General features: G+C 49.1%; 9 protein-coding genes across 9 annotated transcripts; 2 read left to right on the plus strand and 7 right to left on the minus strand.

Annotated features, from left to right (window-relative positions):
- Nucleotides 1-1,335: 1,335 nt before the first annotated feature.
- On the minus strand, nt 1,336-1,830 carry BKA55DRAFT_592291 (uncharacterized protein; the record flags this gene model as incomplete). Its single annotated transcript, XM_046195370.1, has 1 exon — nt 1,336-1,830. One exon carries the CDS (start codon nt 1,828-1,830, stop codon nt 1,336-1,338), a length of 495 nt encoding a protein of 164 aa, XP_046052283.1.
- A 4,664-nt stretch (nt 1,831-6,494) lies between these two features.
- Nucleotides 6,495-7,584, minus strand: BKA55DRAFT_505593 (putative methyltransferase-domain-containing protein; the record flags this gene model as incomplete). The annotated part of the gene is made up of 2 exons (XM_046187206.1): nt 6,495-7,283; nt 7,348-7,584. 2 exons carry the CDS (start codon nt 7,582-7,584, stop codon nt 6,495-6,497), a joined length of 1,026 nt encoding a protein of 341 aa, XP_046052284.1.
- Nucleotides 7,585-7,922: 338 nt separating this feature from the next.
- Nucleotides 7,923-9,108, plus strand: BKA55DRAFT_562793 (ribosomal protein L23/L15e core domain-containing protein). Its single transcript, XM_046192330.1, has 3 exons — nt 7,923-8,132; nt 8,431-8,678; nt 8,737-9,108. The coding sequence occupies exons 1-3, from the start codon at nt 8,050-8,052 to the stop codon at nt 8,814-8,816; spliced, it is 411 nt and encodes a 136-aa protein (XP_046052285.1). The 5' UTR covers nt 7,923-8,049; the 3' UTR covers nt 8,817-9,108.
- Nucleotides 9,109-10,167, minus strand: BKA55DRAFT_662178 (uncharacterized protein). The gene has a single exon (XM_046197624.1). It carries the CDS (start codon nt 9,731-9,733, stop codon nt 9,305-9,307), a length of 429 nt encoding a protein of 142 aa, XP_046052286.1. The 5' UTR covers nt 9,734-10,167; the 3' UTR covers nt 9,109-9,304.
- Nucleotides 10,168-10,626: 459 nt separating this feature from the next.
- Nucleotides 10,627-15,134, minus strand: BKA55DRAFT_537272 (uncharacterized protein; the record flags this gene model as incomplete). Its single annotated transcript, XM_046189892.1, has 3 exons — nt 10,627-11,027; nt 11,066-14,823; nt 14,875-15,134. The coding sequence occupies 3 exons, from the start codon at nt 15,132-15,134 to the stop codon at nt 10,627-10,629; spliced, it is 4,419 nt and encodes a 1,472-aa protein (XP_046052287.1).
- An 845-nt stretch (nt 15,135-15,979) lies between these two features.
- On the minus strand, nt 15,980-17,660 carry BKA55DRAFT_562802 (GTP cyclohydrolase II-domain-containing protein). Its single transcript, XM_046192331.1, has one exon. The coding sequence runs from the start codon at nt 17,179-17,181 to the stop codon at nt 16,045-16,047; it is 1,137 nt and encodes a 378-aa protein (XP_046052288.1). The 5' UTR covers nt 17,182-17,660; the 3' UTR covers nt 15,980-16,044.
- Nucleotides 17,661-19,637: 1,977 nt separating this feature from the next.
- BKA55DRAFT_592296 (uncharacterized protein) lies at nt 19,638-20,300 on the minus strand (the record flags this gene model as incomplete). Its single annotated transcript, XM_046195371.1, has 1 exon — nt 19,638-20,300. One exon carries the CDS (start codon nt 20,298-20,300, stop codon nt 19,638-19,640), a length of 663 nt encoding a protein of 220 aa, XP_046052289.1.
- Nucleotides 20,301-24,549: 4,249 nt separating this feature from the next.
- BKA55DRAFT_687881 (uncharacterized protein) lies at nt 24,550-25,929 on the plus strand (the record flags this gene model as incomplete). Its single annotated transcript, XM_046199129.1, has 1 exon — nt 24,550-25,929. One exon carries the CDS (start codon nt 24,550-24,552, stop codon nt 25,927-25,929), a length of 1,380 nt encoding a protein of 459 aa, XP_046052290.1.
- A 95-nt stretch (nt 25,930-26,024) lies between these two features.
- Nucleotides 26,025-27,184, minus strand: BKA55DRAFT_301507 (uncharacterized protein). Its single transcript, XM_046185599.1, has one exon. It carries the CDS (start codon nt 26,846-26,848, stop codon nt 26,120-26,122), a length of 729 nt encoding a protein of 242 aa, XP_046052291.1. The 5' UTR covers nt 26,849-27,184; the 3' UTR covers nt 26,025-26,119.
- Nucleotides 27,185-27,993: the final 809 nt, after the last annotated feature.

Genomic DNA, 27,993 nt, shown 5'->3' on the forward strand with positions numbered 1-27,993 from the left:
TAATGACAACCTTGCTTTATTGCCTTCAGCAATGACTGTTTACCCGGAGCAGCTGCTCAACCCATCTCAGTCAAAGCTCAAAGGGATTTTTATCCAATGATGTAACAATCACTAGAACCAAACCGCCTTGGCCACCCTACAGCAACATAGCATCCGCTTCGCCTTCAACTTGCCTCAAGGCCGTGCTGCTGCAATATATCGAAAAAACCTGCTTGTCCATTAACGTCACAGTCCCTAACGGTCATGCTACAGTACCACACACTCACCTACATTCAACATCTTTCACCTCTCGGTGTGCACAACCCGTCGATCCTCAGGCCCAGACCACATCAGCGGTGTACGCAGTGGCAAAAAAGTGAACTCCCCGATCGTGATCGATAAAGCCCAACCGCACCGGTAGCTCATATCAGAGACATTCTTAGCGCAGAACCGTTATCGCAAAAGAAAGCGCCCGGGCGCTTAATTAACTGAAAACTTGGGTTAGCGAGCGTGCACAAGATGATCTTCATTTCCCCCAACGGGTTTTTGATGCAGCAGGGGGCAGGACTCAAAAAGACGATCGCTGTGGGTAAGACGCGTGTTTTTTTCGCTATCTATTTTTTGCAATTCCAATAACAGCGAGCGGGGCCGGCCGAAGGTGCATTTGGGGGAGGAAGTTCGGGGTAGAGAAGCGTAATTGGATGTTGGGGTTATAGCATTCTTGGGAGTTTATGTGGTAGACCAGGTCATGATACCCGGGAATGCATTCACTTTCAATGATATGGATTGATAAGGCTGTTTGCGAAATTGCATTCATTTGCATTGTTTGATGCTATCGCTAACAAGACTACTCCTCCTCGGGAGATCTTCATGATGATGAGTAAAATAACAAACTTGTGGCGTTTTTTCATGCCTCCGAGATCCAGCGTGGCTTTCGCAAGAATGTAAATGAAAGGTTAAAATGAAAAGCCACGGAGCGATCCCGCGATATGCAGTTGGTTCTGTAGAACCTAAAGTGAAGCAATAGACAGAAGTGAAGTGGGTATGGGGAAGAAACAAAGACGAATAAACCCCCCAAAATCGCTTTTTCGCAAGCATGCTGTAGTATTTCCCTAGTCCGATATTGCCCAGAATGTAAAAATGTGAGCTTTTCCTTCTCTTCTCTTCCCAGCTCGAGTTGAGACCGTAAACGCCTTCGCCAATGCAGATAAAAGACAAAAGAGAGGTATTAGAATTAATGACAAGTCTGTTGCGTTGGGGGCGTATGTTTGCCACCACTCAAGTCAACCATTGACATTGCGTGAGTATATGTTGATATGATGTGATGGCGAAAGTTATACGAGTAATATTTTTGGTTTACTCGTTACCAGAGCTTCGTCGCCTTCGTCCGCTACGAAGCTCCTTCTCAGTCTCCATGAGTCTCGTCTGCACCCATGTTCTAAACGCCCGATCGGCGCGAACACTACTGCAGTTGAGAAGCTCTGTCAAGGTGCGCTTGATACTCTCGTTGACCTCCGAGAGGCGCTGCTCTTCTGCTGAAATCTCGTAGATGGTCTCCTCATCGGGAATCGTGGTGAGTTCATTGCGGTCTTCCCAGCCGCTGCAGCGGGCGTGGGAGCGAGAGTGGTGTCGTCCGCTCCGGGAGTGGCGCTTCGGTGAGAGCGGGAGCGAGAGGGATGATGAGGAGGATCGGGTTGGCGATGTGGATGGTGAGGAATTGTGGGAACGACTTGACATGCTGAATTCGGGTCGGATTTGGTCGAGGCGATCGCATAAGTCTTGGTGTTGCTCTGTCAGAAGCATGTACTTCTGAAGAGCAAAGGTGTATGATTGTGCGCCAGTGGATGCCATTTTTGATACTGGACTTGTTGAATATGAAGCTGGTGTGCTACTGATGCTCGATACTGATGTTGATCGGTTGTGCCCGGAGAAGAAATGGGGTCTCACGTCTAATGACGAGACCATCGAAGCGATTATGTAGTAATTGGGAGGAAGATGTACAAGATTGGGTCGCGGTTATAGTGCCGTCGCGAACACTTAGAGTCGGGTCGTCCAGTGTATAAATATTCTTGTGACCTTTTTCTGGCGCAGTGTACCGTAAATGCAAGCTGCAATATATGTAGGTACTAGGTGTCGATCGTCGGATAATACGTCGTGGTTGCTCAAGGCTGAAGGGGGCCAATCTCAAGCTTGTATAAGAAACGTGTGGGTGGTATATGATAGGAGCTTGTAATGTCCACGATACAAGAGTAGTCAACTGACTATATGTGAGAGTAAGAAGGATGAGTATGAGGAAATCAAGAATCGAAGTGACGGGGGTGCTTGGTATAATTATACTGAAGCTTGTCGATGGATGATAAGAAGTAGTATGATGCTCATGTTATGGGGGGAGCAGGGTGCTTCATTAATAAAGATATGGATTGGCACTCCCGCTAGAATAGCTACGCTACGCTACGCTACGCTGCGCTACGCTGCGCTACGGTCGATGCGGTATGTATGTAACTTACGGGAGGGGTCAGCAAATAGATTGAACTGAACTGATTGAATTTGAGTGAAGCTTGTAGGGGTAAGTTAGAGTAGGGGTGAGTATCAAATGTACCAAGTACGAGATCCAGGTACGCCAGTCCCAGGCCTTGGAATGGGAAATGAAGGGGAATCTCAAGGTCTCAACCAACGAGTCAGCACCAGGAACCGCCATGTCTGAAAGTAGAAAATACAATCATCTTCCCCCCTGTCCACCATTTTAAAGCCCTTGTCCACTGTAAGTTTAGCTCTCACACTCTGTATTTTCTCTCCTCTTGCTTTGCTCATTCTGAGTTAAGACCGTGTGATTCTAGCCGCTGAACGGCAAACTTGCACTCACTGAAGCTAGCCTCAAGCCATGGGGAGGGGGGCCGGCCCCCTCCTATTGGGACACCTGGGAAATCAAGACGAGAACGAAGAACAGGGATTGAGAGAAGATCCTGGGCATCAAGCTTTGGTTGTGGATCCGCTGGCGATGTGACGGGATGGGCTGCGATTATGATGTGTGCGGCGGGTGGTGTGAAGCCCTTTTTTTAGACTTGTCTAACTTCCACTGTATTCAGGTTGGCACAGTGCTATTCCCAGTTTATGAAGCTCTTGAACAGAATGGAAGGGTCTGATAAGTTCTCACCGGGTTCTTTGGGTTGTGTTACTTTGGTGAGTTGTCGTTGACAACGTTAATCGCCGTGTGGTTCGCGCCATCATCCACCTCAATGAGCATGATTTCAGATGTTGATATCGAGACATTTCATGTCTTGCTATTCCCAGAAACGGTTGGTTGCTTATACCTTCAACCAACTAGCAGCTAACCGATGTTCCAGGACATGAGACAGGGAGGTTTTTCTTATTCATGAGTTTCCGATTCAGACTCGATCTAGAGCTCTTTTCCTTCCTTGATGTTACTGTAGATATATCATAGCGTACGTGGAAAGTGGATTGATTCCCCATTGACATGGAGACGCAAACACGTTCGTCTGTGCCATGCTTCTTTCACGATACTATGCTTCCCCGGTTGAGCCCGGTCCGGAGTTTAAGCGAGAGATATGGCTGATATTGAAGCACGATGCAGTGCTTGCCTGCTTACTGCACACTATACGAATATTGATTGCTTGGCAATGATACTCCTCCAATGAAGTACAACACCGAAGCTGTCAATTCCCCTCACATCCTCATGCCATTGATAGTGTTCTACAAAGAGCAATTCTTATGTGAAATAACTCGTCCATTTCTTGTGCCGAGGAGTTTGTGGCGCCGGGGACTGTAAATTGTGCCTGTGCCATGGACGATTGGTGTTGAGCCCTTTAATTCCTGGCATTCAGGCAAAAACAGTGGATTCTCTTTCTCCAGGTCCTTTACAATCTCTGCAGCTATGGGCTTAAGAGATCCTTTCCCTGGGGTCACCGCCTGACCCCACGTGCAGAATATTCTGCAGCCGGTGAAAACAAGTAATTGCCTGATAAAAAGAACGTTGCAGTAGTCAAAAACCGGCAATGCAAGAAGAGGTCACGATGGATGGTGAAATGTTTCGATATCCGCACGTACTCTAGATAGGCAATTTACACATGGAGGGCTTGGGTGATAAGGCACTCCAATTCAGTGGATGGATGCCCTGTTTCCTGGGCTGCAACCCTCCCCCTCATTCAAACTGTAAACAGTTAAAAACGGCTACAGGCGGGAGTTTTTTGTGGGTTGATAACGAGATATCGTGGGGTGATTTGGTGTTGCGAAAAGGTCCATCGTGACGAATTGTTCAGCTGCTTGCGAACTTGATACAGCTATGGAGAAAGAAACTGTCACAGAACAGTACAACGCGTAATCCCCAATTCCCCGTCCTTGAAAAAGTTGTGGGCTCTTGCTTGACCCCCCTTGTATCCCTCACGATAGCGATTGAGGTGCTGTCCCCGGCTGCAGAGTAAATTGAAGGTCCAGGATAAGCCCCTGCAAGATTAGAGCTCTTCCCGAAATAAACAAGGGAGCTTATCCCAGCTTCCGATAAGTTTTAAGATGAGACGAAAAAACATACATATTCTAAGCATATTCTTTCCTTGATTCACAACTCAACTGAATTGATGCAACATGGATCATCAGTTGATTTTCAGGGGCGTTGCTCTCTCTCATCGTGATCGACTTGCTTGCATAGCCGATTGCCGACGGTTGGTGGGAAAAGACACATGACGTTTCAAACACTAACATCACCTCATAAAGTCCGCGAGAAGGAAGGTTTTTTCTGGGGAATCCATCGTAATCAACACGAAACATGCCGATAGCTCTCGTTGATCACATTTGTGGCTCAGAGCTCATGCTTGAACTAGCTTTCACCTGATCTGCTAGTTCATGTCAATCACCGGAAAAAAAGACAAAACTTCCGACGAGAAGCTTTCTCACGTACTGTATGTCTGATCGGATCGACTTTGCATATAGCAGAAACGTTGACTGCCAATTCGTCACCTTTGATTCGTTCCACGATGCAAGTGTTTCTCGGCAAACTACACTTTCTGTCTAGGGTAATCATCAGTGTGTGTCATTCACGACTAGGAAAGTCTCTTTATTTATGATATGCCCATTACGCAAGTGGTATCAACACTCTAGCAGGTCAAGTGACGATGGGCAAAAGCTTCTGTTTGGATTGTGTTACACTTTGTACGCCTACGGCGTACATCGACGTAGTATCTGGGAATAGAGGTTGTGTGTCAGCCTGCTTTTCGAGACAACTTATCTCCTCCATCGTCATCTTCAACACGGAGCTCCTTCAACAGACGGCCTCAAGAGGTTGATCACCAATTGATTGAGCACAGTGCAAAGTTTGTACCATCTAATGCTTCATTCTATTTGAAGACATTCTCAACATTCACACAATCTTCTCAGCACTACACCCCGCTAAGAAGGTGAGTGCAATGACGGACTATCGACAGTTTGAATAGTAGTGTCGTGCCTGAGCGTACATTCCAGCCCGCGGCCTTCAGAGCGTCACTCTCCCGAACCTACTACACCCAGATCGTCTTCAAGTTGAGGCCACTGATCCCGTGGCTCTTTGTCCGTTCATCCCCAAGGGTGCCACGTTCTTGGCTGGAAGGGAGCTACACCCCGGGGCACCTGACCAACCTGACGGGATTCCAACTACCAACAGAATAATAAGCACCTGTCGCCATCGAGCGCGGGGCAAAGCCAATCATCGGGCAGATCGCCGGCTCGACAACTTCTAGATCGTGCCCTCTGGAGCCAACCCTTTTCGCCTTTCCCCGCAACTCAAACCCAAATTGCCTTCAGGGGTCTCGGAGGCTGATTCTGGCGTTCTAATTGAGCAACAAGGGGCCCCGAAAGCCTGGCCTAACCTGTAGTGCAGGTTTGTACCTGGGGGCAATAAAGTTGTTGGGGAGTTTGCCATGTCTTCAATATGTGCAATTGACCATTTCTTCAATACAAATAGAAGTCTATTGAAGAGATTCGTCTGGTCAGCTAACCGTGGGCCCATGCTTTGAGCCAAGGTTCAGAGGTATCATCATGGTTGACACGCAGTGGTGTGACTTTTCCCCATATCCGAGCTCAAGTGACATATCGAGATCATGCAATTGCTATGCCCGTTGCATCCGAGTCCTCAAGTCTCTGATACGTCAAAAATCCCATGACAAATCCAGCCAGCCGAGCGGCACCTAGCCACGAACTGCATGGCCACAGCGCTTATCGTGAGCCGATTATCAGCTCAGTGGCACGACGCTTCATAACCAAGTTTCCGTGTAGCCGTGATGTGTTTTCTGTAACAATAGTTTGGCAGTTGAGTCGTTCAACTTTCGTGCTTTCGGGTCTCCCGAATTATCAAGATGCCGCATTCTGTATAGGTAATTCATGGTACGACATCCGAATGTCGCTGGTTGACGCCGACTTCTCAGTTGGAATGCAGAGGAGTTATCCCTTTGACAGACTGCGCTATCCTAGCTCCCGCCCTCTATTGACATGAATGGAGTATAGTGTCGTCCTGAATTCCAGGGGCCCGGTTACGTTCTGGAAACTTTGCAGATATGGATAGCGACATTATCGTTGTAAAATGGACCTTGTTGAACTTCCCGCTTTGGGATTGGGAATTGTATCACCTCTACGGCGAGTCCGTTAGCTTGGCACTGGTCCAGGAAGGCTTGAAATGTTTTCTCGTTGCGTTGTGTCGCTGAGATGAAAACCTCCACGTGTGGATGAAGGTCAAATACCTCACGCAGAGTCCCGATCAGGGTTCTTATTACGCTCTTGTCGTAAGTAATGTCGGCGCCTAGCACGACATCAATAGGGCGTCCACCATTCCATTTCTCCTCTTCGGTGCCCATGAGTGCATGTCCCCATTTGATGTCCATTGGAGTTACTTGAGTGGAATCTTGAAGGTCATTGAGGAAAAGGTTATCAGGTAGGTTGTTGATCACATCGTCAGAGCCATCAGATGCGATGACATGTTGAGAGTCGAGAAAGTTGGCGCAAAGAATGGAAAGATATCCTGTGCCAGCTCCTAGCTCCAGGACACGCTTGCCTTTGACAATGTGTCTATTCTGACAAAGGTATGACCCCAAGTGAAGGGCAGCTTCCCACGTGCGTAGACCAGTGGTCCCTGAGCCTGAGATGAGAGATTGATTCTCAAGAAGGGTAATACGAGGCGCCTGCGGGCTTGGTTCTGAGCCGTCTTCACATAGCTCAGAGAGATGGTATGTGACATAGGACTTTTGCTGAGCAGAAGTGGCTTCTGAAGGTAAAGGATTTGCAAGAAAGAGCGAGAGCGCAGACATCAAGTCATCAGAGACTCCCTGGGTATGTTAGCAAATGATACGAGAAGAAGTAAACAGAGTAATGTCAGTGACGGTGACTTACATACTCTTCCCAATCATCAATGCTAGCTTCAATTCTAGACATGAGCTCTTTCAGAACCCGGAGCTGAAACCGTGGAGGAGGTCCATATCTCACTGCTCCATCTGCGAATAACCTCTCATAAAAAGTATCTTGAACTTGAGAAGTCTTCAACAGTGAAGGTTCTGGGTAGTCCAAGTCAGACTGTAGCTGGAGATACAGATGACAGAACCGGTCAACCTGTTGGGAACTTGACGACATATTGGAGGCGAATGGAACGGTTGTTTGCAATTGTTGATTTCGTATATTTCGTATAAACTACGTGAGAGACATCCTGGAATCATCGCAAGCAACAAACTCAATTGTGGACTTAGAGTGGCCTGACGACACTATCTCCACCAAAGACTGGAGTTGAAACTTGGACATCTCCAACTTGAGAGGCCGAAGCATTTAGTAATATCCGATTATTTCCAGGCTCCCTCACCCGAAGATTGCCCGGGATGTCTTACACGTGATTTTTACGGAAAAACCCTTGTGTGTGCTAGCGCCTCAGAATCAAGGCATCAAGTCGCGCACAAGCGTAAGAAGATTAGGGTTGGACCAAATTAAGCGACCAAAGTTGGATTTTCAGTGTGACAACTTCATCAACCGAACGATCTCACCCATCAACGCCCAGTCTCTCCACCGTCAACTAACCCCCAGAGACCATCACGACAATCGGCAAAAATGGCGGACAACGACTCCCCCGTCACCCTCCGAACTCGCAAGTTCATCCGCAACCCTCTGCTGGGCCGCAAGCAGATGGTCGTGTGAGTGACACCCTTTGAATCTTGATGATACGTCTCTATATTGCTCCTCCCGCACCGCGCGGTTGCTGCTTCGTCGATACCATTACCTGAGTCGATGCTTGATCTCGCCTGCCTTTTTTCCCGCTCGATATATCGCTGTTCTGCACGATTAAACGCCACATACGAATTTATCGAATACCGTTCAGAAATTGGGACAGGCGGGCATAAAGCATCGATGATGGGATACGATGGGACACGGCATAGGGACATATCACTGTGCTTGGGAACTCTTGGGCTGACCGGCGATTGCGTTTAATAGTGACATCCTCCACCCCAACCGTGCCAACATCTCCAAGGAGGAGCTCCGCGAGAAGCTCGGTTCTCTCTACAAGGCCCAGAAGGACCAGATCTCCGTCTTCGGTCTCCGAACCCAGTACGGTGGCGGCAAGACCACCGGCTTCGCTCTCGTCTATGACTCCCCCGAGGCCATGAAGAAGTTCGAGCCCCAGTACCGATTGGTGCGGGTTGGTCTCGCCACCAAGGCCGAGCGTGCCTCCCGACAGCAGCGTGCGTTACAATCATCTTCAGAAGTAAAAGGTTTAGTCAGGCTGACAGACAACTACAGGCAAGCAGCGCAAGAACCGACAAAAGACCCTCCGTGGTACGGCAAAGGTCAAGGGTGCCAAGGCCAAGAAGGAGAAATAGACGATTCGATGACTTGGCTTGGGCTTGTGTATATCCTCGGGCTGGTTGGGGAGCAGCTATGGCTGCGTGCATGCGGTGGTGCGTCCATTTACGGTCCATCCTCGTCGGCGTCGGCATCGGCATAGGGTACAGGGACTTGCTGGGCGGACGCTGGGGGCTATTCTGGACTCGGTGAGGAGGATTGCTTTCATCAGCGTCTTTCCTCGATTACACTAGCATGAAATCAATGGTGTTCTTCGGGTTTCGGACCAAAATAAAAAATAACAACGTCTCTGGTTTACGCGGGTTTTCACTACTTGTTTCTATGGTTCGTGAATGCATGACTCATGAATTTTATAACACCGCGACTTTTGCATCGCTGCAAAAAAAGGTATGCGAAAGAAATACAGAATGTTTCTAATAAATCAGATGCCGCCCAGCAGCAAGAGGGTATCAACATATCTATCCAAAACTCCAAACTCCACCCAATGCATCTTCAAATCAGCTCTTCACCACAATCCTCCATATATCAACATCGCCAACCCCAAAGCGATTCCAACAACGACCTTCCACTGCACAATCTCGGCTTGTCGGCCCTCAGCGCCAGCCTTGTACACGGGGATATGCCATCCACAGCGCTCCTTTCCATCTCTCGTCTTACATTCGTAGTAGGTTGTCTGCGCCCAGCCCATGCTCGCCAGTTGTTCTGCTTGATCGGGGGCAGCTGTGACGGGAGGGTTGAAGACAGATGGGTTGGCGTTATTTCTTTCTTGTCTCTCTTCGAAGAATGAACCGCCTGGAAGATCTGGAAGACCTGTAGTGTCTGGGAGACCGGGTGAGAGTGTAGGTGCAGGTTGAGGTTCTGGGGTCTGTGTAGGTAGACAGAAGCCCATACTCAACATAGCGAGAAGGGTGAACAAGTAGTTGAGAGGCAACATAATTGCGGTATTGGCTTTGGAGTTGATGTGCTTGTATATCCAAGATATTTCGTATAAGTAGCTTGATTTCTGGGTCAAAGTGGTAGATGCTCGTCTCAACAGGTTGATCTCGTCGTTATATACCCGTCTTAACCAAACGGTTCACAGTTCTCCAACGAACACAACAGTAATAGTTACAATTCACAAAGCAGAACAAGTTAGAAAAGGACCGGCAAACCTCACGTTCCATCCCCCGAACAATATACTTATTTCCCCCAAGAATCCGCCTCATGACGAACATTCAAACCACGCGACAATAGCCAACAGCTTCTGAATAAAAAGTGCTCATGAGACACTAGAACAGAGACAAAAATTAGGCTTAACTGGTGAATTTCAGGCAAGATACGAAAAGATGGTGGGTTGTTTCGCTGCATCATCTGCCCGCTCAAACGACTTGGTTGGCTGAGGTGCGCTACTCGTGATGCAGCTAAGACTGCGCTGAGACAAGCACTGGGGCTAAAAGACGGGTTCGTGATGTTCCTCACATGAGACGCTGGGCATTAAGACGGAGAATAATGATTTGAGTTTCTTGATTCTTGGTTTTTTTCAAGTTCTTGATTCTTGTTTCTTTGTGCTAGTTCTATCAAGGTGCAGTTTTTAACCATTTTCATCCTTTGTCTTGAGCCATACACTGGGCTGACACGCTATGCTTCCCCAACGCCATGTTCCCTAAAATACAGAATGCTTAGATACAGATTTCCCCCCTTACCAATCCTTTTCGTATCCCCACCGCACAAGCTAGGTGGAGCAGCTTTGATGCAAAAGACTCTGTCTCATCCGTTCCAGTACTTCTATAACTTGGTACCGTCCTGTGTCTGTCAGAACTTCCGTGTTGTCTTCCTACGACCCTTGATCTAACTGTAAGCACTCGTCAACACCTCCCGAGCCAGAGGAGCGGATGTCTGTCCATGTGTAGTTCGGCTTTGTACAGTTGTTGTCTTCTTGGCATCCGTCGCGGGTAGACTCTTCCCTCGACTTCGCGTATTGACTTCACTGTGTTTCTTCTGCACCCAACCTGAATCCTGTGGCAATGGAGAATCCTGATAAGTCTCATCCTCGCTGTCTTGGGCGTAGTCCTCGGTATACTGCACTGATGGTGGACTAGAGCTCAGTTCGATAACCTGGCTGCCCTCTGGGATGATGAACTGTGATTCTTGCTTCACTTTCTGAGATGTCGGTGGTGTCGCGACATGCTTAGGCTCTGGGTCTTCAGTCTTGGATCCCTGGCTCTTGAACGATCGTATTAAGGGACTATCTTTTGAGATTCCGGCTGTGTCGCATTTGGGAACAAACTCCGTAAAGATTTGTTGCAATCAGGTGAACGATCAGACTCCTCGCCTTCGTCCAACTTCCTCATCGCCTCTTCATAACCCCCATCTTTCTTTTCGGGCTTTATGAACCGGGGCACTGACATCTGACTGAACTTCAGAGGACTTTGTGTCTGCCTTGCTGTATGAAAGATTTCCTCCAGTGAGGGAAATGGACTGCTGCTTCTTGGGCGGGACTCGTTCGTCACTTGAGGGCTCATGGTTCTCCTGTGAGGACCATCAACTATACCCGCCTCGACTGAATCTTCAACTCGTTCCTCTGGCAGGTCTTCAAGACCGCTGACTGATGGGGGTTGCCGCCCACTGCGAACGCTACCCGCAGATGAGGGTACCACCAGCAGACGGTGGTCAATAAGTGCGTTATCCTTTGTCGGCAGTGGTGGCAGGCCTGGTGAGGGTATAGTATCAGGAATAACTGCGTCCCAGCTACCTTCGACTGTCGGTACCGGCTCTCCTTCAGAATCCCTTGCATCTTTCGCTCCATCCGACTCATCAATATCTGGTTTCTCTTCCTCCCCATTATCTTTTTTACCCTTATCTGAATCACGCGACAAAAGAGATTGCAACTGGGACGTGGATGCTTGCATAGACTCCTGTAGTTGGTGGATAGGACTGTCAAAATTACTCCACAACCCAGCAGTCTGAACAAAACTGCTGATCGGACTGTCATCTCTGGAAGCCGTAAACTCAAGCCGTGGCGGCTGTTGGCCAGAAGGGATCGAGGTTGACTTGTCGGTTCCTGAGGGCTTCCCTTCAGTTTCCTGTTCCTTCAAATCGGCCTCCACCTCGGCTCTCACTTTCTGCGTATCTAACTCCTCAGCCATAGTCTCATCGGGATCTGTTCTCGTGCTAACCTTGTTGTCCGTCGTGGAATTTTCATTCTGTACGGGTTTGTTCTGTTCGGCCTGAAGCTTTATGCTCTTAGCAGAGGTCTCCAGCATAGCGGATGGCGGTGCTGGCTGGACCAGCCTCGGGTCGGACATTTCTGCCCAGAGAATATCTCTCCGACCGTCGTCCTCTTCGTCTTCGTCAAGATCTGGTGCTTCGAATTTTGCATAGATCCGTTGGCCTGTGTATTCGTCGTATTCTTTATCGTTTCCCTCTCTGTCCCTCTTCGCTAGAAGGACATGCATGCAGTTGTCCTCACTGATCGAAAGGATAAGCCCGGTCATGGATACCATTTCAGGTTGCCAGTTGGTCGCCTTGGACATGAGTAACTGCTTCCAGGTGGCAACCATACCTGGCTTCATGTCGGACAGCGCAAGACTGGGGAGCGTACTGATATCTGAGGGCAGCGAAGGGAGATCATCTGTGTCTGTAAACTGACTCTCTTCGGGGCGATGCTTGGTTGGGATGTCATCATAATTCAGCACAATATCTTCATCACCGTTGGCTCCTGTGCCACCAAAAGAACCCTCGTGTGACTCCTCTTCGTCGTATTCTCCATCAAAGCCGCCCTTGTTTTTTCGCTTCTTATTCTTTTTCTTCTTCTTCCTTTGACTGTTGTCGTTCCACTCTTCATCACCATTCCATTGTTGAGAATCCTCTTCGTAGCAGCTCTCGTCGTTGAAATTTTGTGATGCTCTCTTTCGCTTCCTCATTGATCCATATTGTTGCTGGGGGTCCCATCTTTGCACAAATGGGAATGGCGGCTCACTCAAAACAATGTCATCATGACAGCATTCGACAGCCCTGTACGAGATCTTCTTTCGCCATGCTTCAGGGTCCTCGTCCGGTTGCTCTTCCGCTGGTTTGTCATCGTTGGCCTTGGCTTCTTCAGCCTGAACTCGAGGATTTCGCAGAGGCTTCACATTCTTCATCAAACTGTCGCGAAGCTTGTCTTCATCCGCCTTGGTCCTTGGATTCTTCAGTCCCAGAGCACCAAGGAGAAGTCGGCGGCCAGCTCCCATGTCAACTTTGTGACGGCGTTGAGTCGGGGCAGGTGCTTCTTCAGTCGGAGCTACATCTTGGCTCGTCGTGACGGCTGGTGCTTCCTCAACTTCGACTATCATGGGTCTGGGCTCCTTGGTTAGCGCGTCCTTGGGTGGGCTTGGGTCATCCTCTTGCTCATCACTGACGGCACTCAGAAGCGCCCGCTTTCGAGCCATGAGCTCAGCTTCCTCGCTTGCAGTCCCATTGACAGATGCCTGAGATTGCGTATCCTCTAAGGCCTGCATCGCCCTGAGTCTCTTGGCGTCTCGTTTCCGGGCATTTCTCTTCTGCGTCTTCGCCAGCCCAGTTCCGGGCGGCTTCGGCCCTTGGGCGGGTTCTAGGGCTGCTTTGACAGTTTGGCCATTAGTCTTGGGCTCAGTGTTTGCTGAAGCTTGCAGTTGCTTCGTTTGAGGCTGCTTTTTCGAGGAAATCTCCTCGGGCTCCGATTCCGAATCGGATTCACTCGAGCTGGAGCCTGAGTCGCTTGAACTGTCGCTGCTGTCATTCGAGTCACTTTCAGCGGAGTCTTTGGTAGCCCCAGCAGCCTTGCTCGAATCGGAACTAGAGTCTGAATCCGAATCAGAGTCACTCAAGTCGGAGTCTTCAGAGTCTTGGGTGATGTTGACTGGCCGTGAAGGCGTCAAGGCCGGGACATCGGAGCCATCACTTGAATCGTCGTCCGAATCATCGGAATCACTATCCGAATCTGAATCCGATTTCTCCTCCATATCCACATCAGAGTCAGAGTCGGATTCGGAGTCAGAATCCGAACTACTGCTGGAGCTCGATGCAACATCCTCTGCCTCGGGGACCTCGCTGATTAGAGGTCTCGGTGTCTCGTTCTGTAACCTGCTGGACGTACTCGGCGGCGCTGGCTCATCTTCCACCTCTTGGATCAATGGCCGTGTTGCGTCCTTAGTCTCCGCTTGACCAGGGAGGAGTAGTACTCGATCTTCTGGGTCTTCTTCATCCTCGCTAGGCTGGTCGAGTGACGGCGCATCTGAGAACCCGGGGCCTAGAAGAACTCGTTCAAGCGCTTCATCGTAACTGATCACTGGCTTGTTGGTTCTGGACAGGTTTTCGTATGTTTGTCGCAGATCTTTATTTCGGTTCATTTCATCTTGCAGCGTAGACACTGGTGTCAGCGGAAATGCAGCTCGCAGTGCAGTGATCTTGTCGAGCCACGAAACGTCAAATCCATGTATAGGCAGAAGTGCTTGTGGATCTTGGCTGCTGTCCCCCGAAAGAAGAGTTTCTTGTTCCTTCGCAGGCGTTTGCTCAACAATAGCATTGTCTTCTTGTAGAAGTCTTAGCTCGTCAGAGAGATCCGCATCCAAGTCCTCCTCATCGCTACTTCCAGCGACGTCCTCATCCTCGTCGTCGACCACAGGCTCTGCGTGAACCTCTTCTGTAGGTTGGATATAGTTTTCGTCGTCAAAGTCTGCATCCTCGTCCTCTTCTTCGAGTTGATCGCTGTCCACGAATCTTGCTCTTAAACGAACGCTGCCGGGTTCTTCCATTTCAGGGGGTACGGAGTCTTCAAGCAAAAGCTGCTCTGATTGGTCTTCTTCGTCCGCATATGAACCGTCGTCATCTTCGTCGAGCTCTTCGTCGTGTGTAATACGTGCTCGCTTTCGAGGGGGCAGGTCAAGTGCCGGACGATCGCGTGGCGCCCTTAACCACGGCCTTCCAAAAGCAAGTCCATCGATAAGATGCTTTCCATCGTAGGATATTTGGTGTCGGCCGCTGAGTCTTCTTCGTCTTAAATCGTCGGTAGAAAGTGATCTTATTCTGTGAAACTCTTAGCGTGCGAAAGTATCAGGGGAAAGCTGCAGGTCGTACAAAACTTGGTCATCCTCCTTCAAAACTTTGCCGACGGGCTGAAAATGTAGCAGCTCGAAACTATCGCCCTTGCCATCATACAGCTCGACAACGTAGTCCTCAAGACCCCAATCTCCACTCTCAAGCGGTACTACCTCGTTGACCAGCGCTAGGAACCTAGCCACAGTCAAATCGTCGTTTGCGACGCAGGGCCAGACGAGCTTGACCTCAGGGACTGCATGTCTGCGGATGACGAGCCGCAAACGAATCGTCGTGGACATTATGGCAGTTTTATTTTATGTCCTATGATATCATGATTATATTTAAGTGGAAAGAAAAAAGAAACAACTAATGTGTGGTTGAAATGCGAAAATCGGCGCGAAAAGAAGTTGAAGATGCGATTTTGAGAAGCTTGACACGCGCCGGCAGTAAAAGAGCTAGGCCCATAAAATCGTCACGGCAGCACCTTGAACGGCAGGGCCTGACCCACCATCAACGACAACCGTTTAGGATCGGCCATTTTGGAAATGAAAGTGCACAAATCATTAAATAAGGTCAAAAGTTATGTCATTAAACCAATTGTCAGGAACCTAATTGTGTAGCTTGAGAATCTACTTTCTATCGACTTAACTGTCTTCCAAATGTCATGTCAAGGGGGGTGGATCAAGATGGAACTCCAACATCGATTCAACACCATCGAAATTAGATCATCAATATACAGAAGGCTTGTTTCTGCCAAGCTAGCACGGTGACAATATTCCGCCCTTGGAGACACGCTCAGCGTTAACAATCAAGAAAAGTCTCATGATAATGCTAACGACCTCGTGATATAACTAGTTTCTGGTACCCTAAGCCTATACACCACCAAAGCACCAGTGGTCGCAAGTCGTGATGCAAAGCACAGCTCCGGAAAATATTGGTTGTGTGTGGTTTTGTCTACATATACATCAAGCTCCTACCTCCAACGCCGTCAATCAATCCCAGAGAACGACGATAAACTCCATTGACATGATAACGACAAATATAATTTAAACCCCCACCAAACGACAGCTTTCCAACTTCATCGGTATTTTGGTATATTTCGTTAAGTCTTGATAGTCTACTGTGGGAGTGCTGCCATATCGAGCATGTGACCCATCTTCTCGATCTATCATTCAATGTTAGTCGATAGTCCACAAATGAAGACGTGATTTAGTAGTTGCAACATACCTTGGTCTTGAGATAGCCCTCCACCTCTTGACTCCTGAACCCTCCCCGACCTTTCCAGGACAGAGGAACCATAGCAACGCGCTCCCTAACCACAACCTCCCTATTAGGGCCCTCAACCGCGCGAATCTTATCAGGATTGTTGGTCAACAATCGAACCTCAGGCTGTCCAAGATCAAGCAACATAGCCGTAGCCAAACCATAGCTTCGAGCATCAGCAGGATGTCTCAACAACAAATTCGCTTCAACAGTATCAGATCCCAAATCCTGAAGATTATACGCCTTGAGCTTCTCGCCAAGACCAATTCCACGACCTTCTTGTCGTAGGTAAATAATAATGCCACCAGCCTTGTTACCAGGCAGACTCATCAGACGAGCTGCTTCGTCGAGCTGCTCGCCGCAGTCGCATCGCGCTGACCATGCTGTCTCACCTGTGTAGCACTCGGAGTGAATTCTCACCAGGGGAGGCTGGTCTGACGGCTGCGGTGGCTGTTGCTCTTGAGGCGCTGCTGATTCGATACCACTGGTTGTGCGACCGGGGAACAGTCTGCCTGTGTATGCGCCGCGCACCATGCGGTCCATCTCGGTTTCGCCCTCTCGAACAGCATCTAGACTCTTACTTCGGATATTGTTGCCAAATACAATAGCGAGATGTTCCTTGTTATCCACATTATTGGTGTACAAGTGCAAAAACATCTCTGTGCCCGCTACCGTGGGAATACGGGCACGAACAATGCACTCAACCTCCGGGAGAGTCTGGAGGAGCTTGGGTTTCTTGGATCCGCATCCTCCGGAAGGAATGGAGCTATCGACAGGAACACCGCGAAGACCGGCAGTCGACGGTGTCGAAGTACCGGGCGTAGAGGGAGGTGTGAATGATGGCGAGAGCAGTGAAGGCGGAGGTTCTTGGCCGATCGGCGTCTCGGGATCGGGGTGGGCGGAGACGGAAGCGGAGGCGGGAGTGGAGGGAGCGGGGGAGAGTGATAATGAGTCTATAGATTGCTCAAGGGATTGTTCGTTGTGCGAGGTAGAAGCATCAGCTGCCTCTGTCTTGGGAGAGTAGAAGGATGGCAGAGCTGAGCTGGAGCCCGCCGGTGAGCCTGTCATGGTATCAGACGGCATGTTCTGGCTTGAGGCGGGCAAGGACAGCGCCGCGATCGGGTTTTGGGGGATTCGGTTTCAAGTGTCGCAAACTCGGACGGAGCGGTTCGCTAAATGCGCATCGATCGGTGGGAGTTCAAGTCGTGGTTACAGAGAGCCGGTGAGAGGTAATTGGGTATACAGAGTGGTCGTGTGTAGCCTGTTGTGTTGAAGCAATTGATTGAGTAGTGTAATTCTGTGTATGGCGATAGTTTGCGGAACCATGACTTGATAGAATGGTGGGGTTGCTTGAATTCAAGGGTACAAAATGGGGTTGGTCTCATTAGTCATCGGTTTCTACGACATTTCCATCGCGCGCGCTCATGACAAAGTCGCCGCGGGATTGGACCCTGATTGTATCAGTGATAGTTCTGCGATTATGTCTTCATAAACGCAATGACATCAGGTTATCTCCGCAAAATAATAAGAGAAATAATTCTCAATAAATGCTTGTCTAATGTCCATATGCTTACAATATTGCTTCGGTCGTGAGGACGGGACTTGCACGGGACATGCCTCTAGAGAACCTCGGCGAAAGCGGCCGAGGCCGGCGAGTGGGGCGCCGTTGACGGGTGTCTCTGTCAGCATTTCCAATCCACCAATGATTCTGAGTCAGTAACCGAAACATGCGGATAATCATCCGCTTCTCATGTGAACTCTTCCAGCTGTGCTGTCGGGTAGGGGAATTCCGCTATATATAGAAGCAGTATGTCATTCCAAGTTGATTCAGTCGAGTTATGACGTCTTTGACTTTCCAAGCTGTGATTTCTGGTCATGGTCAGTAAACTTAGGAGCGAAAGTAAAGGTTGAGTTGGGTCTCGAGGTAGAAGTTAAAGCTATTCGAACATGTCACGCGACTTTAGAAGCAAAAATGCAACACACAACCAAGCCCGAAGGATAACAAGAAAGAAATACAGCAGAATTAACTTGTCAATACCTGTAAAGTCACTGATGGCACGAAACTGTGTAATTGACACAGATGAACATTCTGACTCTTGGAAATATACAGCTTTAGGGTAAGTCAGCAACAGAGGGCAGATGTCTAAACTCATGCCAAGACCACCACCGTTTACCAAGCATCTAACGGTCTCCCCGCCGTTTACTACGATGCCCTCAGGCAAACAACACGGAAGTTCACGAGACCACCCCTCATCAGCAACAAACACTTCACTCCCTCGCACGAAACTGCCTGTCATCAAAGAAGGGATGAAACAAGGCCATCTCAGCCCTAATGCAGGTCCAGCGTTACAGTTCTAAGGCCTAACCGCCGTCGCAGAAACTCAGAGCTGTCACTCCATGAAAATAAGGGGATGAACTGATAGTTTTTCTTTGTTCCGTTTCCCCTGTTTCATGAGTGCGCAAGCAAACATGTAGATAGCTGAAGCTGATAGGGCTGGCGCTACCTCCCGGATGCACCCCTGAACACACAGCAAACTGCCGAAGCGCTGGAGCGGTGTGATTGTTCATTAAGTTTAATAAGAGGACCGTCTGGCTGAAGTATCATTGAAAGTGCAAGAATATGCAGAGACAGCGAAGCATATAATGTCGATCTCTGGGAAAGAAGCCTGACTTGAAGGATAGCCCTGCCGGTCCGACTGTGCCTTGGTGATCCTTTTGCACGTGGCTTGCTTATCCCCACTGGTCAATGCTGTGCCTTGGAGGAACAGCTCATGTTCATACTGTACAGTATCCAAGAGAAAGAAGAAAAGAGTTACAAGGATAAGATGCTGACTGCACATGAGCTAGAGCTTGCAGGGCTGTGGAAATGCCTCATCAGGGGAGCTTAAAGCAAGGGCTGAGTTTGAGGGGGCTGGGAGACCGAGGGTGTAAGCCACATCACGCCAAGGGGTCATTGCAAGGCCTCCAAATGGTACAAGATGATGGTTTCTGGTCGCGATTGAGTTATTCACAATGTTTGTGAGTATCAGTTGGGGAAACAAATAGATGTCAATAAGCCACGACATGCGGTTGAGAAAATTACTTCGAGCCCTATCTCACACTTTGTCATAGATCTGTGTAAATACCGATTCAGCCACTTGACTTTAAGTGCTGTGACATAAGAGGCATTGTGATAAATTGAAAAGTGACACATGAAAAAGCAATTACTGCAAGTTAAATCAATTTGAGGCCAGTCGAAGGGATAATGTCTCAGTACTGTTAAGCGCTGAGGCTGTCATTTTTATATGGTCACACAAATGAATTGGCGCGAGTGAAGTGATGTAGATGGTAATGTATTGACATTTCATCAAGTATGTACATGAGAAGTGAATGTAAACCAAAAACATATCTTTTTTCCTTCCTGTATCCTGTGTATCATTCCCAAAAAGTTTCATATCATTCGTAGCGAGTGATACGCCCCCTGCATCTATCTGCTAGGGCGGCGATTTTCTATTTGTGATCATCATAGCATGTAAGACATAAGACATGCGCCGGGTCATCTACTGGGCAGCGACCTTCTTGCCAGAGCCGTAGAGGATGTTCTCGACCTTGAGGTTGAGGTCCTTGACGGCGCCAAGACCGCTGGGGCACTCGGGCTGGTTGCTGACGGCAAGGTTGAGGTGGCACTTCTCGTTGACACCATGCTTGCAGACGGGGTCGTTGATGTTGTAGAGCTCGTAGTTCTGGGCGACCCAGCTCTTGGGCTCGCTGAGGCAAGAGGCGACGTAGTTCATGGAGTTGGCGGCTGCGAGGGGAAGCTTGCCGTTGTCGAGGATGTCCTTGCACTTGGAGGCGTGGACGTACTCGTAGTTCATGGCGATGCCACCGCCCTGCTGGGGGTCCTTGGTGGCAGACTCGCCGAAGCCAAGGTAGTTCCAGGCATCGTAGGAGATGTCGTGAGCACCGCCGGAGGAGTCGATCTTGAGGAGATAGACGGAGCGGCCCTCGTTGGAGACCTTGACGCAGATGTTGTTGCAGTCAACGGAACCGGGCCAGTAGGCGACGCGGTTGGTGTTGATCTTGCAGCCGAGAACTCCAATGCTGCTGGAGTACTGGTCGTGGGGAGTGATGCTGGCAGAGCCGGAGTCACCACGGGGGAGAGGGCCGGCAGAGACCAGGGCAGCAGAAGCGGCAGCGAGGATGGTGGTGAACTTGGAGAACATATTGACTGTGTTGTAAAGAAAAAGTCTTGAACTTTTTATATACTTTGGATTGTGTTGTTATTCCGGAGACTGGCTCGACTTTGTGTTTATATCTCAACGCACGGCGGAGAGAGAGAATGAGTGGGCAAGTTGAGTGTTTGTAAGGACTGATCTCAGATCAAGGTCTGGAGCGACGGCTAGCCGAGTGAATGTAAGAAGATTTTGGAAAAAAAGAAGGAATCTCACAAGAGAGTGTGTGTTGAATCAAAGGAAAGATCTTGCATTAGAGGTGGATGAGATGGGAGTTTATATACATGAGATTGAGTATGAGACGGCTCTCCACAACGTCCTGTCAACCGGAGGTACATCCTGAGATCTCGGGGAATCAAACATTTCATTTTTGCAAGGGAGAGGCTAACGAGGGTGTGTGCATGTGTCTAGGAGACAAAGGGCTGCGTGTACATGCATCGAGGCGAAACAGCTTAGACGTGGCCGAGCAAAAAAGTGACATCTGGAGTTGAAGTTTATGGAGGAGTGGAACTCGGGTGCAAGCATCAGACCCATCAGGTCCCCAGAGTCAGAGTCAGCGAGAGGAAACAAACAGGAGGCATGATTCGCGAGGTGAGAACATGGGGGCAAGTTCACTAGTCAAGAGACGGTGTTGTTTTCCATTCTCTCGAGAGAAGTCAAGTTTTTAGTTGTCTCCGCCCGGCACGTTGCCGACAGAGAACAAGTGTGGCAGACCCAAGGGCAGCCAGTGGCCGGGTGTCTTCTGGTAGCGTTCCGGAAAATGTCTCAGTGGATCAAGTTTTAGGCACGGTGCGTTAGTCAGGGACCCGACACGGCGGCAGATGCACACACTCAAAGGTTTGAGGTGTCGGGGGATGGACTCTGACTGGTTTTGTGCCTGGCACGATGCCACGCTGTGCCTGACCCTCCCTGCCCCCCTTGTTCTTGTGCCTGAGCAACCCATGTCAGTGCATTCGAGTGTTGTATGAGCCTCAGGAACAGGAACGGGAACCTCTATCAATTGCCGGGTGCCTTGCTTTCTCTACCCCCATAGTCACAGTCGATCGATCGCATGACTCCTTTGAGTCGTGCCATTGTACCTCTGGAATCTCGAATATAGTGTGAGTGGATTAATGTAGCAACGCAGTTTGTTCGCGCGCTCCGTTTTCTCAGACTACAGGTGAATAACTAAGGTAGGGTAGGTAGACGGACGATGGACTAGACGGAGTAGAAAACGGAGCGAAAACTCTGTCGGCCCACGATGCGTGCAAGCATGCTTCGCGCCACGATCGAGGCTCTCAATTTGTATGCCTGATATTGGAAAATGTCTGCCTGACAACTCAATGCCAACACTGTGATTGTGATACTGTACGGATGCAGGCACCGTCCAAAATGGTCGCGCTACACAACAGCACCAAGAAATGCCAAATGCCTCAGGTTCTCGGACGGTGGATCAGATGAAAACTCATCCAACCAACAGCGCAATCCAGGACTTGTCAAAAGTACCATTCTCCAAGGCAATTTCGCCGATGAGTACTTGGAATTGGACCTGGTAAAGATCGTGATTGCCAAGCATTGAGCAGTCAATGCCACAGACGGCACGCAGCGGGAAGCCGATAAGCTTGTTTCATTTATTCTTCGTGTTTGTGGAGGAAACTGCCAAACATTCCTTTGGTTCTAATTAATTGTCGATCATGCCAATAAATCTGGGCATCTATTGACGGGGGCCTGCCTGTCAGCTTTGTGATGGAGGGATTCACAAGAAACATCAAACATTGAAGGCTTGACCACGTCACAGTAAGAACAGGCAATTTGACCCGCGTCTTGTACTGTACTGTAGGCCTCTCAGATCAAGTCAGGATGAGGGCATAACTACCGCTTCTCAACCGCTCTCTTCAGAGGCACACGGCGAATCATAGGCAATCATCTTGCATTCGTCATCTTGGTCTTAGTTCTGCAAGTATTGCCTGTACAATTGGCCGAACCACTAAGCCAAGGCTTCTTCGTCACTCTCTCCAAGAACTTCTGCGCTCTTTTTTTACTCGTCATTCATACTGTGCGCACCTTTTTCCACAATTTCACCACAAACTGTGTCTTGTCGTTGTGGAGTTTTGGTGATGGGGGCCAGAACAAGTTTTTTTTTTCCTTCCTCTTAGAAGAAGCACTTTAGTGGCTTTCCAGATTTTCGGGCTTTTTCTCGCCCGGCGTTAATAAAAACCCACTCACACAGTTCTGCACCTACACAAATCCAGAAAGGGTTGTGCAGAATAAAGAGCAAAAGTCTTGACTTGAACGCTATTGGCTGAAGAACTTGTGGCTGAAGCTTGTAGGACGGACCGCGAGACCCTTTCAAGACTTGACCGCGGCAGAGGCACCGGCACCACATGGCACTTGACAGTTTCCATTCATCTTTGACATTCTCTTTGACTCGAAGAGAAAGCCTCTGATTCAAAGTCTGAAACTCTGCGGCTTTGTTAACCAGAATAGAAAGCTGTTTCCGAGCGGCATTCACCATTTCCAACACACCATCAGAACTGACACGACCGTTTATGACATATTCCACGTTCTTTCGCCTCTTCCATGTTTCTGGTCACCTTCTAGAAAGTAAATTTCGGTTGAGATAGAGTTCAAACGCTCTACCAGCCTCTGAGTTACCTGTCCGCCGGTTCTGGCCGATCTTATACATAGTCACATTCTTCCGTTATATACGCCTCACTATGTACGCCTCGTAGAACCGTCACAGGCGCCGTTCAATGCGCCGTCAGAAACCACTATGCTAAGTTCTGAACGGTTGTCCGGCCGTTCATCAGTACAAGCTTTACTTCGCTCCACTTGACCTTCTTAACAGAGTCTGGATAACTTTTGAGTCAGGGCTTGTACTTGTTGAGCGAGAATGAATGGATTGCTGTGATTCGATAGCAAAGGCCTTTGCATGGTGGCTGCAAACATCAAGGTGGACTCTCAACACATTGTTTACCTTCCAGCTTGGTCTAAGGTGTTAGTTTCTCGGATCGTGTATCGGCTCATTAACATTCCTTCGTCATGCAAGTCAGGCGATTCACGGTACGAATGGCTTTTGCGACAATCTAGAGCGCTTGTTGTTCCGATAACGCACAGGATATTGACTTTGCTGTCGGTCCGGGCATCTCGCTGTTGTCTGCATCTTGGTCCTTTCTCTAAACCATGACTCTCAAGACTCATCTTTCGAGTGTAGACAGACAAGATTTGTAGTAGATCTTTCTGACAAAGAATCCTTGACTTCAATATCTGGGTATTGGGGAATTGGCCCACGCTCGTATTCTCCGTTGATACTCCGGTGTTTGAATAGCCGTTCCGACGGACATTGGGAACTCCTGTATATCACCCCACTCACAATCGTCTGGGGAAATACGAACTATTGATCTCCTATGCAAGCCTAACAGTTCACCGTGGACCATAGGCAGATCAAGTCTTTGACATGTTGATCGTGCATGAGTGTAGCCAACTTCTTGACACTGGAGACTTCTAGGTAGTAATTCACCTATGATCGGTCTTCTACTAGATAACTTGAGATGGTGTGAGGACAGGTCGTGTGATGTTGTTTCTGAATGTCCTGAGGAAGACCTTACTCGCTCGATTTCCAAGTGTGTGCTGTGGTTGTTGGACTAGACAGACGACCGGCAAGTTGACCCTTCAACTGCCAACTCTCCAACTACCTAAGGTAGGTATGCGAGTGGTAGTTGGTAGTTGTGGTCTACCGGACTTCCATCAGGTATCTTGCTTTGCTGAGACCGTATGTTCGTTCATTCTAAACTGTCTATTCTCATCTGCGGTATTTTTTTCAGAAGATGCAGAGGTTGAAAGTTACTTGTTGATTGTTTGCATCAGACTAGCGCCTATTATTGTCAATCAGCCCAGTGGATTACCCAACAAACAGAACTTCAACAGCCAATAGCATATTTAGTCTCCAAATTTTAACGCAATCAGGTAGAAAACAACAAGCAGAGAAATATTCTGCAAAATCCGCGACCATCGAGCTAGTGAGCTAGCACGTGAAATAGGAACGGTAGTGAGACTGTGACTGCAGAATGAAGACAAAAACGGTTGCTGTAGGGTAATCAAGATACGAAGTCAAGGTGAACTCGGTGAAGCCCCACCAAACACGGTGAGTTCGCTGAGCTCCCACGATAAGATAAGCCAGAATTTTAATTTTTTCGAGTCTCTTCGGCTTCGTCAACACCATACGACTGCGATAGCTTCGCAAACAGGCCCGACGACAACAATGGCGCCAATCGACCACGCCGCCGCCAAGGCTGAAAAGAAGGCGAAAAAGGAGAAGAAGCGAGCTCGAGAAGAAGATGCAGTTGCCGACACCGAGCGAAAGCATAAAAAGTCAAAGAGCGTCGCTGCTGTAGAAGCACCTGAAGCAAGCAGCGATTTGAGGGCCGAGAAGAAAAAGAAGAAGAGCAAGAAGGATAAGCATGCCGAAGACGCTGTCGCGCAACCAGTGACCGAAGCTGCTGCGGTAGAGGATAAGCCGGAGAAGAAACATAAGAAGAAGAAGCATCACGATGCGGATACCGAAGAGGTCGACACCCCGGCTGTAGCGGACGGCGAGAAGAAGAAGAAGAGCAAGAAGAAGCACAAGGATACCGAAGCGATAGAAATTGCACAGAGACCCAAGAAGTCTAAGAAGGACGAAACCGCTGTTGAGCCCGAGGAAGATGCTTCACCCGCCGACCCTGACGCCATGGAGATTGACATGCCTCCTCCCGCCAAACCTTCAAAGTCCAGTAACAACATTTACCAACCACCCGATATCCCCGCGAACCCTCAATTCCCCTTCTTCACACAGACTGTGTCACTCTACGAGCCTCTCTTCCCAATTGGCTGGGCACAGCCTGTTACGAGCTGCCAGCAACAGCATCTCTCACATCTCCGAAACAAGTACGTGCCTTCGCTCCGCGGTGTTCTCCTCGATTACAAGAATGTTGCTTTTGGCGAAAACCCAGGACGAAAGGGCGCGGCTACGGATGATGAGTCGCCTGCGACTGTCATGGCCAAGGGCGAGTCTGCTGTTGGCTTTGGCTGGATCACCGCTGATGTTGATCTTTTCGTGCCGAGTCGCGGTGCTTGGATGGAGGGTAGCGTTAACTTGCAGACTGAGGGACACATTGGCGTTGTTTGCTTCGGCAAGTTCAACGCTTCAATTGAAGCTCGTCGACTTCCTCCCGATTGGAAATGGGTTCCCAATGAATCCCCCGAGGCCCAAGGCTTCGAGGAGACCGCTTCAGTCATCACCGCCGATGATCACGGTGTAGTCCGTCAAATCCACAGCACCGGTTTCTGGGCCGACGGCAACGGCGACAAAGTTAAGGGCAAGATTCGCTTCCGAATACGTAACTTCGACGTCGGCACCAGCGGTGAAACCAGCTATCTCAGCTTGGAGGGTACAATGCTAGACAAGGCCGGTGAGAAGGCCGTCGTGGCCGAAGAGGCAGAGACAGCCAAGATGCGAAAGGGCAAGAAGGGCGGCCAGCGCGTTCAGAGAAGACGTATTCCTGAGTTCAGCATGACGCGCTTCGACGTGGCTGGAGAGGAGCAGACGGAGGATAACGAGGAGGAGAAGCGCGAGGTGTTGGCGCTGCCCGAGGATCTGTAACAAGAAAAGCATGGGACTATAGGGAGCAAGGAGTTGTGTGATACCTCGATTTAATGATGAACACTGTTACCAAAAAGTCTGCGCTAATGCTAAAAGATCGCTGCCTTTGTCGTTACAAAGGATCCTGCCCAGTACTTATATACAAAAACGACCAATCCTTAACGCCGAATACGTGATACATAAAGACCGCTCATGCAGCAGCCTTGACCATAGGCTCCCATGGCCGAGCCAAGTTCCAGAGATATACTTCTCCGACGGGCTCTTCGCCCAAAGCCTTGACGAGAATGTGTTGAAAGAGAGGGACGTTTGAGAACAGCGGCGCAACAGGAGTGACTGATCCTCGATCCCAACCAGGAGACAAATCATGCGCCCACGAAGGCTGTCGGACGAAATCTTCAACCTTGTCGTGATATGCATCCCAATCGTCAGAGTGATCATTCACAACAACCTGAAATCTCACACCTTGAATGTCAACCGTGATTCTCTGCACCATACTCGGAAACCCAGCCTCAGCACCAGAGCTCAAAATCCAGGTATAATCCGTCTGATCACCGTTACTCTCCCAATCATACCAAACCTGCGTTCCCATTTCAGAAAAGTCATTTAGAACAAGACGGCCTTCTGCATCAAAGCTCAACTCGCAGTGTCGTGCATCGATACCCGGCAGTGAAGGGAGGACAATATCGCATGTCGAAGGATCGGCCCCGAGAACGAAAGATCCAGGCCGCTTGGGGGCTGTGTTGAAGGAGAGTTTGAGAGCACGGGAAGGACGGCTGCCGAGGAGGTTTGGCAGGCGAGAGAGCAGGGTTGGGGATGAGGTTGTTTGGACGGCGCGGGGGATGTTGGAGGGAAGATGGGTTGTTTTATCGGCGAGGGAGTTGCGGGCTGTTGGGACTAGCCAGGCGATGATGTCGGACATGATTGTAAAAAAAGATTGAAGTTGAGAGAGTGTGGTGTTGTAGTGAGGGTATGCGGTGAGTTGACCAAAGGTGGTGTTGATGATAGTGGTATAGTATAACAAAGGCTCAAACGAGAGAAGCCAAATACTCAAAAGTGGTATAAATGATTCAGTTGTAATAGAATAAAAGAAGAAAGCACGCTGAAAAAAGACTGTCGAGTTAATCTCGTGGTGTGTTGACCTACGGGTTTATATCTTGAGCGAACACTTCACCCAACGCCGTTGCGCCGACAACCACTGGACATCAATACACCGCGCTGAACGCGACGCGATTACCATGAGAATGCCTGATAGAGAAATACTCGAAAACACTTGTTTCAATCTGCTAGGCTGCTCTGTGTTGTGGTGTTTGAGCGTGGGTGAATGAGAGCCAATCATTTTTGGTGGAGGTTAGGGGTCCTCAGATGGGGAGAGCATGAGCCACTGAACTAGAGGGATAGGCATATGATTGAGGGAGAGAAGATATGAGTGACTGATATTGTTTTCGGAAGGGTTAGGAGGAGGGATTTGATGGGTTGTTTACGAGTGGTAGGTTGCGGATATGCTTAATTGAGTGGTCGTGGAGTTGGACCCTGCATGTATTTGACTGACTCATATAGTGTTTTGTTTCATGGACTATGTTATTGAGATCTTATCTCGAATAGAATCTCATGATTGATATGATATCTGTGGTAGAAGAGAAACTTGGCCCTGTGTCTGAGAGTACTGTAACTTGTTACATACCAACTAGGCAAGCATCTACTGATAGAGTCTACGTTACTTGACAAGAATGGCTCAAACATGATACGAAAAAGGAGAACAATGTTATTCTGAGACCTTCGAGACCGGAGCTGGTCGGCTACGCTTCTTCTTGGCTACTGGCTGAGGTTGGAAATGTCTGAGGCACGATCTTCTACTTGATAGCCTGTTGAGTATCACGACGTCCAGTTCCCCAGTAGCAAAAGGAGTATAGCGAGTAGGGGAAATCATAGTGATGTTTTATTGGGTAAGTAAACGAAGATGAACCTTTGTTTGTCGTTTTGGCACTCACGCCAACTCGCAAGTCCTCAGCTTCTGTGCCTCTGCGATAGATTGTTCAATTGACACTCGGCAATACTGCACACAAA

Source organism: Fusarium redolens, assembly GCF_020744475.1.
Source record: "Fusarium redolens strain MPI-CAGE-AT-0023 chromosome Unknown BKA55scaffold_5, whole genome shotgun sequence".
NCBI lineage: Eukaryota > Fungi > Ascomycota > Sordariomycetes > Hypocreales > Nectriaceae > Fusarium > Fusarium redolens.

Bases quoted from the DNA above. Each gene is read 5' to 3' on its own strand.
- BKA55DRAFT_562793 (XM_046192330.1), top strand. From the start codon at position 8,050: ATGGCGGACAACGACTCCCCCGTCACCCTCCGAACTCGCAAGTTCATC. The intron at 8,133-8,430 runs GTGAGTGACACC...TGCGTTTAATAG, and splicing joins GGCCGCAAGCAGATGGTCGT to TGACATCCTCCACCCCAACC. The intron at 8,679-8,736 runs GTGCGTTACAAT...AGACAACTACAG, and splicing joins GCGTGCCTCCCGACAGCAGC to GCAAGCAGCGCAAGAACCGA.
- BKA55DRAFT_662178 (XM_046197624.1), bottom strand. From the start codon at position 9,733: ATGTTGCCTCTCAACTACTTGTTCACCCTTCTCGCTATGTTGAGTATG.
- BKA55DRAFT_562802 (XM_046192331.1), bottom strand. From the start codon at position 17,181: ATGCCGTCTGATACCATGACAGGCTCACCGGCGGGCTCCAGCTCAGCT.
- BKA55DRAFT_301507 (XM_046185599.1), bottom strand. From the start codon at position 26,848: ATGTCCGACATCATCGCCTGGCTAGTCCCAACAGCCCGCAACTCCCTC.